Raw genomic sequence first — 14,551 nt, forward strand, 5'->3', positions numbered from 1 at the left:
GCTCTAGAAGGTTCCAGGAGGGAGTTCTGCTGGAGGTGGGAGGGTTCAGAGGCACTCGGCAATCAGTGCTCAGTTCCTCCCGCCTACAATAGCTCCTCAGTGGGTGCTCCCAGAGGGTGCTCACGTCGGCCCCCCCTTTGGGTGGGCAGGAAACAGGGCTACTTCTCCGCCTGGAGGGTGACGTCAACAAAGTGGGCGCAGGGCTGGAGCCATAGCACAGCGGGGAGACCTTGCACGCGGCTGACCCGGGTTCGATTCCCAGCATCCCATACTGTCCTCCAAGCACTGCCAGGAGTGATTCCTGAGTGCAGAGCCAGGAGTAACCCCTGTGCATCTCCGGGTGTGACCTCAAAAGCAAGAAACAAAAACAAAAACTGTAGCATCGTAGCACTGTTGTCCCGTTGCTCATCGATTTGCTCGAGCGGGCACCAGTAACGTCTCCATGGTGAGACTTGTTGTTACTGTTTTTGGCATATCGAATACGCCCCGGGGAGCTTGCCAGGCTCTGCCATGCGGGCGGGATCCTCTCGGTAGCTTGCCAGGCTCTCTGAGAGGGATGGAGGAATCGAACCGGGGTCAGCCCAAGTTCAAAAACAAAAACAAAGTGGGCATGCCCTGAAAGCTGTTTCCCATCTCTCAACAATCCCCACGCCCCCAAGCTGCTCCACCAAGACCCCCGTCTCCCGGAGTCCCCCCAGGCCCCAGTCACCGCGGCCGGAGTGAGCACAGGGGCCCCGGAGCCCGTTCCCCCATTTGGGGGTTTTCCCTGGGCCGAGGAGCGAAACCCAGGCCTCCCTCTGCCCCCACCAAGTGCCTGGCGTGCACCGCCCTGCCCTGTGCCCGGCTGCCCTGCCACCTCCGAGTACTGGGGTCACCAGCACCCCAACACAGGTGGCTGCCAGCCTGCACGGGACCCGGGGTGGCCCACCAATGATTCTTCCGCCCTGAGTTTAGTCTCCACGGCACTGAGCTGTGAGACCACCTGCCCCAGATGCTCCAGCCGCCCCCTGACACCGAGGTGCCCTGGCAGGGGACGGCGAGTGGACGCCTCCACCTCCCCCTGCAGTGTCAGCAGAGGGGGCAGTCCTGGTGGGTGGCCTCCGTGTCTGGTGCTGCTGCTTGCCCTGGTGCCTGGGTTAGGGTCTAGCGCGCCCCCTCCCCAGTGCTAACTGGCCTTGGGTGCTGCTTTATCACTAGTGGTTCCCCCCCTTGCTTGCAACTTGGCAAACCACCAGGGTCCTTGGCAATCTGGGTTTGGGCGTGGCCCACAGCTACAATTGTTTGGAGAAACAAATACTAAGTTCTGTCCCTGTCACATGCACAGCCAGGGATGAGGCCTTTTTTTTAAAAGGCGTTTTTAATAGTCACGGGAGCTGACTTCACACGCAGGCTCATCTTTTCTGTTCCTTTGAGTCCTCCTCCGGGCGGCCTGGAATGCTGCTGAAAGAGCTGGCACTCCCGCAGCCAGCCCGAGCCAGGAGGCGACTATCAAGATGGCAGCCACATGGTTGGCACGGCATAAAGTTTTCGTGGAGAAGCAAGCGGCTGGGTCTCTGGGAAGCTCTGCCAAACCTGGACGGCCAACTTCCAGAGATTTTTTTATGTGTACGAGGAACAAAGCCCTTATGTAAGCCTTTGTTATTTTATGTTTCCTTTCACACGCAGCCAAACCTAACCCGGATACAGTTACTGTCCAGGATTTAAGAGATCTCCCAAGAATTGGGGGGGGTTAAGAAAAAAAAAAAACTTGTAAGGAATGTGCTTGGCCAGTGGAACACCAGGGTGGGTCCCGCAAGCTTCTCTCCTTCCTGCGATAACCTGCACCCACATGCCTCCCTCGGCCCGCTGGGGGTGGCAGGAACGCAGGACTTGGTGCTGAGAGGAGCTGACCTGGAAGCTGCAGCAGAGCTGGTGTGAGGCTGGGGCGCCCTGCCCTGGGGTCCCAGCACCGCCCCCCCACCTCCCGGCCCTCGAGCGCCCCAGGCCTGCGGGGGGGGGGGGGGTGCCAGGGGGGCTGGTTTCTGTCCATCTGCAGCGTGGGGCGTGGTTTCCCCGTGCTCCTGCACAGACGCCAGTGGAAAACAAGCGCCCAGCCAGAAACCCGCCCCGGCCCTTCTCGCCAAGCCTGCTCGGAACCCAGAGGCGGTTTCTGGTGGGGAAGGGCATGGGGGTCGGGCAGCGGCGGGGGAGGGGGAGGTGGGGTAGCCCTCGGGCTCCCAGCGCCCCAAACCCCGGGAAGCTGGTGAGAGGCCGAGGCCCGGCAGGGCACAGCGCACGCCACGCTGCCTGTCATTCCAACCCTCCTCGGCTTCGGCCCACGGAGCCCGGCCCTGCCCTGACCTCTGCCCTCTGCAGCTTCTCCGGCCCACGGCCGAGCATTCCCGGGAGACAGGAAACCCCTCCTTGAACGGCCCAGGCCCCTGCCGGGAGCGTTTCTCTCCCTCTCCACACGGGAGTCGTGAGTGTGTTGTGCCAGCCTCAACCCTCCGCGAGGCGTCTAGCAACCTGCTCCCTGCTCCTGCCTGCACCAGCCACAGACGCCCCCTGTGGGCCCCACCCCCTGCCCAGTGCACGCAGGAGACCCCACTTGGGGCTCCCCAGTCTGATGGCATCCTCTCCATCTTCTGTCTCGGGAGGTCACAGGGAGACCCAGGCCTGAAGGGTCTCCCCGCTCTGTGTCCCCTGCTGGCTTCTTCTCGAGCTGGGTTCAGAGACCCCCCCCACGAGCCCCCGTCCCCTCTCGGGCCCTGCCTCTCCCTGGGCGCCTCTGCTCCACAGCTCTGTGACTTTGCAGCTTGTGGAGTCACCTGGGAACGCAGCTGCCTCAGGAAAGTGACACTCGATGGTCCCCTGCCCCGGACGCTCTCCATGGGGGGCGGAGGGGGCTCCTCTCAGGGGGAGACCCTCCCTCCCTGCCTCCCGCCCGCTCACCCTCACGGCTTTCCTGAGCTTTGCTGAGCTTCTGTTTCCCGGGACCCGCACTCTGCAGTGTCAGGTTCCTGAAGATCAGAGATTCACCTGTTCTTTATTTTTTTTTTCTTTTTGGGTCACACCCGGCGATGCACAGGGATTACTCCTGGCTCTGCACTCAGGAATGACTCCTGGCGGTGCTCAGGGGACCCTATGGGGGATGCTGGGAATCGAACCCGGGTCAGTCATGTGCAAGGCCAACGTTCCCCCCCTCCCCCCGCTGTGCTATCGCTCCAGCCCCAAATTCATCTGTTCTGTCTGCCTCTTGCCTAGGAGCGATGGCTGTGCCAGGCTCCCTCGGGCCGAGTAGCGGTGCTCAATGAGCACCGAGGAAGGACTCCGTCCTCAGGACAGCGCCTCCTGTTGCAGGAACCCCGAGGGGCGGCGTGCATGCACCCACGCCGTTCTGCCTTATTCTGAGTTTCCTCTAGGGAAGCCCCCCCTTCTCCTGATCCTCACGGGGTCGGCCCCCTCCCGGCTCCCAGGAATGGGCACAGCAGCCGGCCCACCTGTCCTTGGGTTCCCGTCCCCGTTGATTACGGTTGACCAGATGTCCCAGCGAGTGGCAGACCCAAGAGAATGACTTTGGGGGGCTCTGGTATTTGTGGGACGGGGGGAACTAGAAGCACGAGTCACTGCAGCAGGGCTGTGGGGCTGGTGATGCCAGGGGCACCTGGTGAGAGAATGGGGCAGAGACGCCTCGGAGTCCAGCTCAGAGCAGGACAGCCGGGGGGACGGGGCGCCTGGAGCCAGCCACGCCTGCAGCCCAAGAACACCCGGGCATTTCGGGCACACGGGCAATTCCCCGGGGTTTTCTCAGTCCTCTGGGACTTGGGTTTTCACGCAGCGTCCCTGCAAACCCAGCCTCACCGGGAGCGGCTCTGAATCCTGTGCTCTTATGTCTATGGGTCACTTGCTCCCGGGCATTCTGGGGGCTCCTCTCTGCCCCACCCCCACGCCATTGGGCTGCCCTCTTGGGAGGGGCCGTTCGCCAGGAGCGATATGTTGGCCGCAGAAACCCTGAGCATCCCCGCAGGGGCACGGCCACAGCTCCCACATCTGCAGCCTCGAGGGATGGCAGCGACCCGGACACTCAGTGCCAGGATGGCCGCGGGACAGACAACACTTTCCAGACGCACGTGGACGCAAGGCCGACTGCGAGACGGCCAGGGCTGAGACGCAGCACGTGCCGGGGGGGGGGGGGGGAGGCCCTGACCCTGCAGGCCCCCCGAGTGCCTCTGGCAGAGCCCCCGGTGGTCTCTGAGCAATCGCTGCGGACACAGCACCCTGAGACGCGGGCAGACGGTGGGGTGGGGGTGACTGACCACCGGGTGGGCTGTATTACAGGCACGGGCACCCAGTGGCCTGCATAGGACTTGACACATGAGGACATCAAGGCTCAGGGGCATCAAGCCACTTCCCCCAGGCTGCACAGCCTTGTGTTGCTGGGGGTGCCGAGAGCGCCCGCCCTTTTCTGGCTAGACGGGGCACCCAGTAAAGATGTTCCGAGGTCAGGGATGCCTGTGGGGTGTGGCTGGGCTCCAGGGCTCCCATGAGGACACACCGGCACCCAGCAACCTGGGTTGGGGGGGGTGTCAGCGCCCACCAGCCAGGGACACTCAGGATCACGAGGAGGCCTCAGGAACCGACAGGCGACATTCTGGGTTTGGGGTCTGACTGGCATGTGCACCCCTCCCCCCCCATTAAAGCTCACCATTCCCAAGGCCCCTTCCTGAGCAGCCTGACCCGGAACCAGATCCCTGGGCAGGGTCGTATCTGAGGACGCAGATGTGGAAGAGGGAGCAGTGGGCTGCCAGCCCCCCACCTGCACTGAGCAGAGCCTGGCTAGGCTCGCGGGGGGCGGGGGGCCCTCTCCACCTCTCCGCCAGACCCTAATGGCCCTGACGGCTCCTCCCGCCCTGGGACTGGAAGGGAGCCTGGGATGATCTTAGCCGAGAGGCCTCCAGCCCCGAGCACCCTCCGCACTCCTGCACGGAGGAGCAGAAAATAGCAGATGATGAATTTTTTAGGACCACCCCCTGCGCTCCGGTTGTAGCCAGCTGTGAGATAATGTGCTGGCCTTTTTGGGAACATGCATTATTGATCTGGGTCTGTCTCGTGGTTTATAAAAAGCCCACCCCGCCCCCACCCCCCACCTCCTTGGAGCAGCGCGGCCGCCTCCTCCAGGGGGGCTGCCGGGATGGGTCACACCGGGGCAGGGGGCTCTCGGGGAGGGGTCAGGGGTCTTGGGGGCGCTGAAGCCTCCACCTCCATAACCCAGAATGGTGGATGCTCCCGGGATGCTCGCTCCTGTGTGTGAGGCGGCGCGGATGGAGACATCCCGGGCGTGGAGATTCACACCCCTCCCCCATCAGCCCGACCAATGGCAGCCCGGGCGCCTGGCGGAGTGGAGCACTGGATCTGAGCTCGAATCCTGCTCTGCGTGGGGCTGCAGAGACAGTCCAGGGCTTACGACCTTTTCCTTGCACGCAGCTGCCCCGGGTTGAGTCTCCGGCACCCCACAAGGTTCCCCCCACCCCGCTGAGGCCAGAGCAGGGAAAAGCCCCGAACGCTGCTGGGTGTGACCCTCCCCTGCAACAACCCCAAAATATCATCATCATCATCATCATCATCATCATCATCACCATCATCATCTTCCTCTTTGGGACATTCCTAGCATGACTCAGGGGCAGTTCCCTGATCGGTATTTGGAGGGTGGGAGGCCAACTCCTGATGGTGCTCGGGGGACCACTTAGTACTGGGGATGGGCTTGGACCCCGGCAGGTATGGCCTGCGCCCCGCCGAGCCCTCTCCCTCCCGGGCCTGTGGTTAGAATTTTCACTGCACCCCAGCTGAGACCCCCGGAGAGGGGAACCGCTTCTCAGGACCCCGGCTGGTCTGAGTGAAGAGGAGAAGCTTACACCTGTCTGGGTTGGTCACCGGTTTGGTCTTGGTGCTGAACCCCACCCGGGGGCGGGGGTGGTATGGTGGGGAGGAGAGAGAGAGGGTGTGTGTGTGTGTGCGTGTGTGTGCGCGTGTGTGTGTGTGTGTGTGTGTGTGTGTGTGTGTGTGTGCACGCGCACGGTCACCAATGTTGCGCCCCTGGGCCACTTTGTGCCAGTTCTGGTACTTGCTTTTTTTTTTTTTTTGGCCACACCCAAAAGCCAGTCCCGGGCTGGCTTCTAGCCCTGTTCTGACGCCTGGCTGGCCGGGACCAGCTCAGGGCAGCTTGTGCAGTGCTGGCGGTGGACCTGGGCTCAGCCTGTGCAAGGCGAGTGTCTTAAGCCCCAACTCTCTCTCTCTCTGGCCCCCAACGTCTCTGTTGGCTTCAGCCAGAGCCAAAGCAGCAGCCAGCGGACCAGGAGGCGGAGCCTGCGGGACTGCTGGCCGTGAGATGGCGCGTCCCTGGAGGGCGCGTCCACTGGCTCAGGCCGGGACTCAGGGCTGCTCCTTGTTTTTGGGTTTTGGGTTTTGGGCCACACCCAGTGATGCTGGGGGCTCCTCCTGACTCTGCACTCAGGAATTGCTCCTGGCGGACTCGGGGACCACACGGTGGGGGGGGCTGGGGATCAGCTCGGGTTGGCTGCGTGCCAGGTAGGCACCCTCCCCGCTGGACTACGGTGCGGCCCCTGAGGGCCGGTCCTTGGCTCCTGTTTCTTACCCCAGCCCCCTTCGTCCACCTCCATCTCGCCCACCCCGGCCCTTCACGGCTCCCGCCTGTGCCATGGGCCCCTGCTCTCACCCTCAGTGCTCTGAGGGCGCCTAACCAAGGGGAGCCTGCTGGACGGGGCGGACGGCAGCTCACAGCTCTCCCGCGCAGACGCCTCTTGAGCTGAGTGCATTTTCTCAAGACTAAAAGTCCACCCCTGGGCCCTCCCGCACCCCCTCCCGGCCTCCTCCTGCCCCTCCCTGCGTCTACTCAGCTCATCTCTAACCCTGAGTCTTGGTCCTTCCGGCTCTCTCCGCTGCAGCCATCGTCCTCCGTTCATCAGCTCTAGCACGGGGTCGAGACTTCACCCACAACAGTGGAATGCCTGAACCAGCTTCACGGGGGTGCTCAGGATTTCCAGGCTGGGCGGGGGTGGGCTAGGGGGCACGAGGCCAGACCCAGTTTGGGGGGAGGCTCTGCCGCCCACATGCTCTCTGCAAAACCCCACCAGCAACGCTCTTTCTGGGGCCACAGCTCAGGTGACAAGGCCCCAGGGAGCACGGGATCACAGAAGTCAAACTGTCGCTAACGGCTCGGGTGCCGGGGCACCGACGGCTTCCGCCCTCCACATTCTTTCGGTGCAGATAAGCTCCCCGCGAACAATCCATATCTGTGATCAGCAGCTCAAATCATTCCACAGAGTGACTCGGCCTGGCATAAATCATCTCTGCCTGGCAGTTAGAAGATTGATTCAGACTTGCACAAATGGTTCCAAACGGGGTGGAGCTTTCCAGCCGGGTCCAGCCCCCAGTTCCACAGAGGGTGGCAAAGGCTTGCCCCAGTCAGCTCACGTTTGTGGCCGCCACCAATATTCGGAGGTCCCTTGAGAGTGGACAGATACTCAAGTCCCTACCTCTCTCCTCACCTGGTCTGCTACTGAAGACCCCCTCGCCCAGGGAGCCCCCAAGTTCTCTCTGCAGGCCTCCTGGCTCGGGCCCCATCTGTCTTCTTCGTCCTACCTCAGGGCTCTTGAACATGCTACGTCCACCACTTGAAAGTCTTCCCCTGACCACATGGCAACTGAGGGTGAGAGGGGAAAGCACACAGCAGAAGGATGCGGGGCCAGGCTGGGTACTTGGGTCCAGCATGGTGCGGTCCTAACCAGGACGGCGGCCACCAGCCATGTGGGACCCAGGGCCCTGAGAGCTAGCTAGCCCTGCTGGTATGCTATCCTGAAACACACATCAGATTTCAAAAGCCAATATAAAAATGTAGAATACCCCATTGATGGTTTTTTAAAATATTAACGCTAAGTTGAGATGACAGTAAATATCTAAGGTTTAAGCCAAACATGAAAAATTAAAATTAATATCATTAGGTTTTTATTTTATTTCCCCAATGGGGCTACTGGGAAGTTTTGAATGACCTCTGTCTCTCTCTTTGTGGTCCGCCTTGTGTTTCTGTAACAGAAGCTGCTGTACGGGACTTATTGTGAGACGGAACCCACACAATCGGGAAGTTCGGCGGGGAGAAGACACGGGAAGGCGAGGCCCTGCCCCAAGAGGCAGAGGGGGTCTAACTCCAGGGGTCAGGTCCCGGACAGGCTCTGGAGGACCCATTCTGGGGGAACCTTACTTGGGGGGGTCTCCTCCTCCTGGAGATGAAAACACAGGGCAAAGCCTCCTGGCATGAAGACCCCCAAGGACTCAGAGGAGGAGCCTGAGTTGTGACTCCAAAAGGAGTCTGGGGTACAGAGTGCTGGGCGCAAGGCTGCAGTGAGACTGGGGGGTCTGAAAGCCCTCCTCATGGGGCAGTCAGGACCCCCCACCCAGGGCAGCCCAGAGTATGTGAGGGAGGAAGCGGGGACAGAGGCAGCGAGGGGGTTCTCCCATCTGAGGCTCCAGTGTGTCAGTGCCCAAAGGACCAGCTTCCTGTCCCTGGAGGTGACAGAGTACGACCCTACTGGCCACTGACCATTTATGGAGGCTGGAGCTTTTGGTGGGTTGAGCTTTTGGTGTGTGGAGCCTTATGTAGGTGGAGCCCCAAGTGGGTGGGGCCCCCAAGTGGGTGGAGTCTTGAGTGGGTGGGGCCCTAAGTGGGTGGAGTCTTAAGCAGGCGGGTCCTAAGTGGGTGGAGTCTTGAGTGGGCGGAGTCTCAAGTGGGTGGAGTCTTATGTAGGTGGGCCCTAAGTGGGTGGATTCATAAGTGGGTGGGCCCTAAGTGGGTGCCCTAAGTGGGTGGGCCCTAAGTGGTGGAGCTGGGGGCCACTGTGCAGACAATGCACGCACACGCCTGCACGCATGCCCGTGACTTGCACACAGGCGCAAGCCGGCGCCCCTCCTGGTCAGTTCCGAGTCCCCTGTCGCTTGACAGGCTCATCCCCAGGGCGTCAGGAGGCAGCAAAGGTCAGCGTGGTTGGGGCCTCCCCCGAGGGGCACTGCTCAGCCTCCCGCTGCACTTCTGTGCCCTCCCGCGGGACCCCCCCTCGGGGGCGTGGGGGGCGGGATGGGCCGTCCCTGGGCGCCGGGCGCTTACCGAGCTCCACGTCCTGGTCGTCCGTGAGCACCAGGATGATGTTGGGGCGGATGTTCCTGCGGTCGCGCTGGAAGCGGCCCTTGAAGCGCGGGTGGGCCAGGAGCGCCGAGCTCCCCGGCAGCAGCGCCAGCACGGCGGCGCCCAGCACGGCCAGCAGCAGGCCCGCGGGGGCCATCCCTGCGGTCCGCTCGCGGGTCCCTCCTGCGGGAGAAAGAGCCGGTCAGTGCTGGCAGGCGGGCAAGGGCTGCGGTGCTCCCGGCCAGGCGGGCGGCGTCTGGCCAGCCCCAGGCCACATCAGCCTAGTGACCATCACGTCCCCGCAGTGGACAGATCTCCCAGATGGGAAGGAAGAAGCCCTGGTTTGGGGTAGATATTCCAGGAATGTTCCTTACAGGGTTGGGGATGGGGGGCGGGGTACAGAGGTGGGCAGGAGGTAGCAGGAACAGGATGGGGGTCTCTGGGCAGTACCACTCCCCCTGTGTTTCTCCAGCACCCAGCCAGTGTGGAACCTCAGTTCCGGTGCAGAGGCAAAGTTATGGGGCAGGTGCGGGGGAGGGGAAGGGAGAGGAGGGGGGGGTGTGTCTGTGTGCGTGTGTAGGGGGTGATGGCCCGTGGGTCCCCTCACCAGGCCAGAGACCCACCTAGGTTAACAGGTACACAGGAAACCAAGGGACAAGGGGAAACTGAGGATTCAGAAGCTGAGGGCAAAGTGCTGTCGCTGTCACTCAGCATGTTCCCACCCCCCCACCAGCCCAGGGCAGGTGGTTGCAAGTGGGAGCTGGGGAGAGGCCCCGGGGTGCAGATCGTGGCCCCACCACACTCCCCTCTTGCTCATCAAGGCTATTTTTCTGCTCCTAGAGGAAATAAGCCTTCAGGTCCTGTCCAGATACACTTTTGGTCTCATTTATTTAAAATAATGAGAGAGAGAGAGAGAGAGAGAGAGAGAGAGAGAGAGAGAGAGAGAGAGAGAGAGAGAGAGAGAGAGAGAGAGAAGGGAGGGAAGAGAGGGAGGGAGGGAGGGCAGAGGTGGCCGTGTTGGGTGGAAGGGAGAGGGAGGAGAGGGAGGAGAGGGAGGAGGAGGAGGAGGAGGAGGAGGAGAGAGGAGAGGGAGGAGAGGGGGAGAGTGGGGAGGAAGGAGAGGGGTGGCGTGCAGGCAGGAAGCCAGTGCCCTGGCCTTGTGCAGCATCTCTATCCGCTTTCCTATTCGCCGGGCCCCTGGCCCCACCTGACTCAGGGCTCAGGGCTCAGGACCCTTCAGGACCCTCAGGGACCCCCTAGCTCCCCACATCATAGGAGTGTGTCAGCTGCAGCCTCTGGATGGCACCATGTGCCTGAGGGGGTCTCTCGCCACCCCCTCCCCCGACTCCTCAGCCCCTTCCCCCCTCCCCCAGGACAGCCAGTCGGGTCACTCATTTCCTATGAGACCAGCAGGGGCCCCTGGGTCCGGAGCAATGGGCCACTCGCTGGAGGCCGTGCAGGGCTCCTGACTCCCGTGCCATTCCCCCGCCCGATCTGTGCCCTGGAAACACAATCCAAACTCCCCTGCCAGCGCCCCTTTTCTGCCCCACAGCTCTCCAGCCTCTGCTGCTCCCATGAAGCTGACCAGTCCTACCCCAGGGCTTTGGTACTTGCTCCTCCATAAGCCTGGAAGCGCCTCCCCAGATTCTGACAGCGTCACCTCGACCACACACATTACCTCCTCTGCAGGTATATATTCCTGGGCTCTATAACTGATGGCACAAGCCCCCCGCCAGACCCTACTAGAGCCACAGCCACCTGTGGACGTGGACGATCTGCTACCCGCCTCCCTCCCCATCACACAAAAGCGGGGCCTTCTCCTGGTCTTATGCCCCCTCCCCTCCCGCTGCGGCTACACGGAACGAGTGCCAGCACCTGCTCTGTGCCCCTCACCCAGCAGGGGGGACAAGGGACAAGGAACCAGGGCGCTCCGTGCTGGAGGCCCTGGATGAGTCAGTGACATGGTGCCTCAGTTTCCCCCTTCTGCAGAGTGGGCATGAAGGAAGAGTGGACACTATGGCTGTCCTGGGGTCACCCGCCAAGAGACGCACGCCAGAGCCTGTCCACTCCCGCAGCCACTCTCCCGTGGGTACTGATCGCCCCCTCTTACACCTGAGGGCGCCTGGGGTGAAATCTCTGTCCTGTGATCACGGAAGAAAAAGTGGCTAAAGTGGGGTCCAAAGTCCCGGACCTTCAGCTCACGAGAGGGCCGCACCCCCAAAGCCACATCTCCCAACTGTGCTTGCTCCAGCACATGCCCAGGCTGCAGTGACACGCCACTGCCACCTCAGCTGAGCCCCTCTGGAAAGGGCCTGACTTGCCACAGCCAGGATCTGGAAACAACCCGTGTGCCCATGAACAGACGACTGGATAAAGAAACTATGGTACATCCACACAGTGGAATACTACACAGCTGTTAGGAGAGATGAAGTCATGAAATTTGCATAAAACTGGATGGACATGGACAGTATCAAGCTGAGTGAAATGAGTAAGGAGAGGGACAGATACAGAATGACTGCACTCACTTGTGGGATATAAAAAATATATGGTAGGAGAATAATATCCATTGTAGGGTGCTGGGGATGAAACTCAGGCCGGCTGCATGTAAGGCAAATGCCCTTACCCATTGTACTTTCACTCTGGCCCTGTCTCTCTCTCTCTTTCAGGGACCTTAGCTGGTGCTGAAAGGAGGTGAAACACATTAGCATTTATCCTGAAACAACTTCCTGCTGGGCAGCCACGAGGGGTTGAGCCAACGGACTGGTGGGATTCACTGTGCCTGGAGCACCCTCAATTGTGGGTGGGTCTGTTGGGGGGGTCCTCAACCTTAATCTCGTTTGCAAGTCCACGCACCGCCTGGGTGAGCCTGCTGTGACAGTCAGTGCTGGGCCACAGACCCGCCACGATGCACACTGCTCTTATCACCGCCGAGGGTGGGAATAATGCCGAGAATGGCCCCGGGGGCCCCATCAGCAGCCTCTCTCATGCACACCAGAAACAACCCTCTACAGTGCTCCCCGGGAGTTGGCCAGGCTCCGCCATTCCTCTGAGCGTCGTGCAGCTCCTCTGCAGAGTCACTTGCCGACAGGCCCGGGGGGACACGCACAGTGGAAATCCACCCCCGACCACGGGGCTCAGGCAGTGGCCGGCTCAGGGCAGCCTGTGCAAAGACAGCACCTGGAAGCACATCTCGTGTGAGTTTCCATGCCTCAGTTTCCTCTTTCTGGCGAAGCCGCAGGCATCCACATTCCCTCCGGGGGTGTTTCTAGCTCTGAGATGTGGAGGGGCAGGATGGCCCGGACCTGCCCCATAATGAGGGTCCCGGGCTAAGCGGGGAACGGAGATGCTTAGAACCCAGTCTGGTGAGTGCTGGCACTTGGGGCTACTCCTGGCTAGGTGCTCAGGGGGAATCATGCCGTGCCACCAGGCGAACCTGGGGCCCTTGCGTGTAAGCCATGTGCTCCAGCCCTCTGAGCCGTTGCCCACGGTGGCCCTCCTGGCATTCCCATGGTCTTGGGGCAGCTGTCACCCCCTCCAGGACGCTCTTCCTCTGGGTGAAGTCAGAAGCTGAGACCGGACACTGGAGAGTAACAGGAGCTAATTATCTCATCAGATCAAGTCATCAGTGGGTCGATTTTTGATGAATTCCCCCGGCTCTCGCTTCTCCTGGCCTCATGCCAGCCCCTCTCCGGATGCTGAAGAAATCAATTAAAAATGACACAAGAGATTCTGCCTCCAGTTTCCCCTTCCTGGTGTAAAAAGAGTTGAAGTGACTGAACCGAGAGCCAAGCTGGGGCAATGTGTGTCCCCAGCCGCTGCCTTTCCCTCCGGCCGCGGGCACCACCTGCTATTCCAACAGCTTCCAGGACTAGCCCTGCAGCTGCTCCCGGAAGGTCACCTTCGTGTACATGACGCAGAGTGCAGAGGTTCTAATATCAGTTGGCACCATATTGGCTGACAGGATGACCCTGCTCAGAGCAGAACAGCCCCCTAGGAGGATGTCCCGGGGTCACGCCACCTTCCTTGTGCTGTTTCAAGAGCTCCAGCCACACACCTGCTGCTATTCGTTGCACATCCCTGGCAAGTCCCCACCACAGGGCCTTTGCACGTGCTGTCTGGGCTTCTGGAGCCTTCATCCAGCTATTTTTTTTCCTGGCCCCCTTTGGACCCCTCCTTCAAATGTCTTGGCTCAAATGCCACCTAGGCAGGTTCAAAAATTCAGTCTCTCCTCTTTCTCCCACAGCAATGCCCACATCTGACAACTGGATATTGTACTTTGTGCACTTCACCCACGGCTACGTTGGCTTTGTTTGAATCCACGGCCCCGCTCCCCCAAAACAGAGCTTGGGTCATGGCAGACAAGATGCAGAACACTCTCCCTGGGCTCCGAGCACTTCTGCTCTGGTGGGGGTACTGCTCTGCCTTCCTCCTTCAGCTGGGCTCGAGCGTACAGCATGTGACCCAGGAGGAACCAATCAGAACACGCCGCCTCCCTAGCTCTCCGGCAATTGGCTCAGAGGCAGACACGAGGCTCAGGCGTGGCCAATGAGAGAGAGAGGGAGGATCCCGGGACCTGGCCGCCGTGCAAAGGACTTGGAGTCTGGCTTGACTGGTCCAGGGGCGGAGCCCGCGGCTGCCCAGGGCCACCCATTGGGTGGCGAGCGCACGCTGGTGACACTGGGCTGATCCAAACTGCATCTTGTGGGTGTTCCAAGCGCCAACAAGGGGCCTTTCTAACCTTTGCTCGTCTGATCTGACACCATAACACAGTGCAGAGGAATAAAAGAGACGGTTTATTTATGTTTGGCCGGGCTGGGGATGAAAAGCAGACCTCCCACACTTGAGGCATGAGCCCCGCCTGGAGCTCGCGCGTGCTTCCCCAAGGTCCAGCTGGTTCTAAGGCCAGTCCGGAGCCCAGGTCTAAGCACTCTTCAGATGAGTCAGGGAGCGCCATCTGCACGTGCCGGGCTGGGGCCGGGGGAGGTTCTAGAAACTGACCCAAAGTGCCCTGGCTCGCGTGACGTGAGCGGCCCTCCTCGGCCCCTCTCCTCTCCCCTCTGTGCCCAGAAAGTTCTCCGGCTGGACCACACCGAGAGGCTCTGCACTCTCCCGCTCCCCCTGACCCAGCTTGGCCACAGGCACACGGCCAGGGCCCTGGGCGGCGGGGAGGCGAGGTGAGGGGCTCGCCAGGAAGCCGGGCAGCCTGAGTCCTGGGAACGACCACATCCTCCTATTGCTGGACTGAAGGGCATGCAGCCCCGGGGGCGGGAGGGGCGTGGGGGAAGTAGGCCCTCTCCAAATTCCAGGAAAGGGGCCCTGGAATCTGCATCCTTCATCTTCACACCTTTGTTGGAGGTCACCAGCTGTTTCCTGCAGGGC

At 61.4% G+C, this 14,551-nt stretch overlaps 1 protein-coding gene across 1 annotated transcript in view; it reads right to left on the reverse strand.

Moving 5' to 3' along the window:
- The window catches only part of SULF2 (sulfatase 2), a 79,776-nt gene that overhangs the window by 47,250 nt on the left and 17,975 nt on the right, over positions 1-14,551 (reverse strand). Inside the window, exon 2 of the mRNA XM_055137517.1 lies at positions 9,155-9,355. Within this exon, the coding sequence (XP_054993492.1) occupies positions 9,155-9,329 (175 nt within the window). The 5' untranslated portion in view covers positions 9,330-9,355. The remainder of the gene's footprint in view (positions 1-9,154; positions 9,356-14,551) is intronic.

This window comes from Sorex araneus, chromosome 5 (genome assembly GCF_027595985.1).
Source record: "Sorex araneus isolate mSorAra2 chromosome 5, mSorAra2.pri, whole genome shotgun sequence".
Classification (NCBI taxonomy): Eukaryota; Metazoa; Chordata; class Mammalia; order Eulipotyphla; family Soricidae; genus Sorex; species Sorex araneus.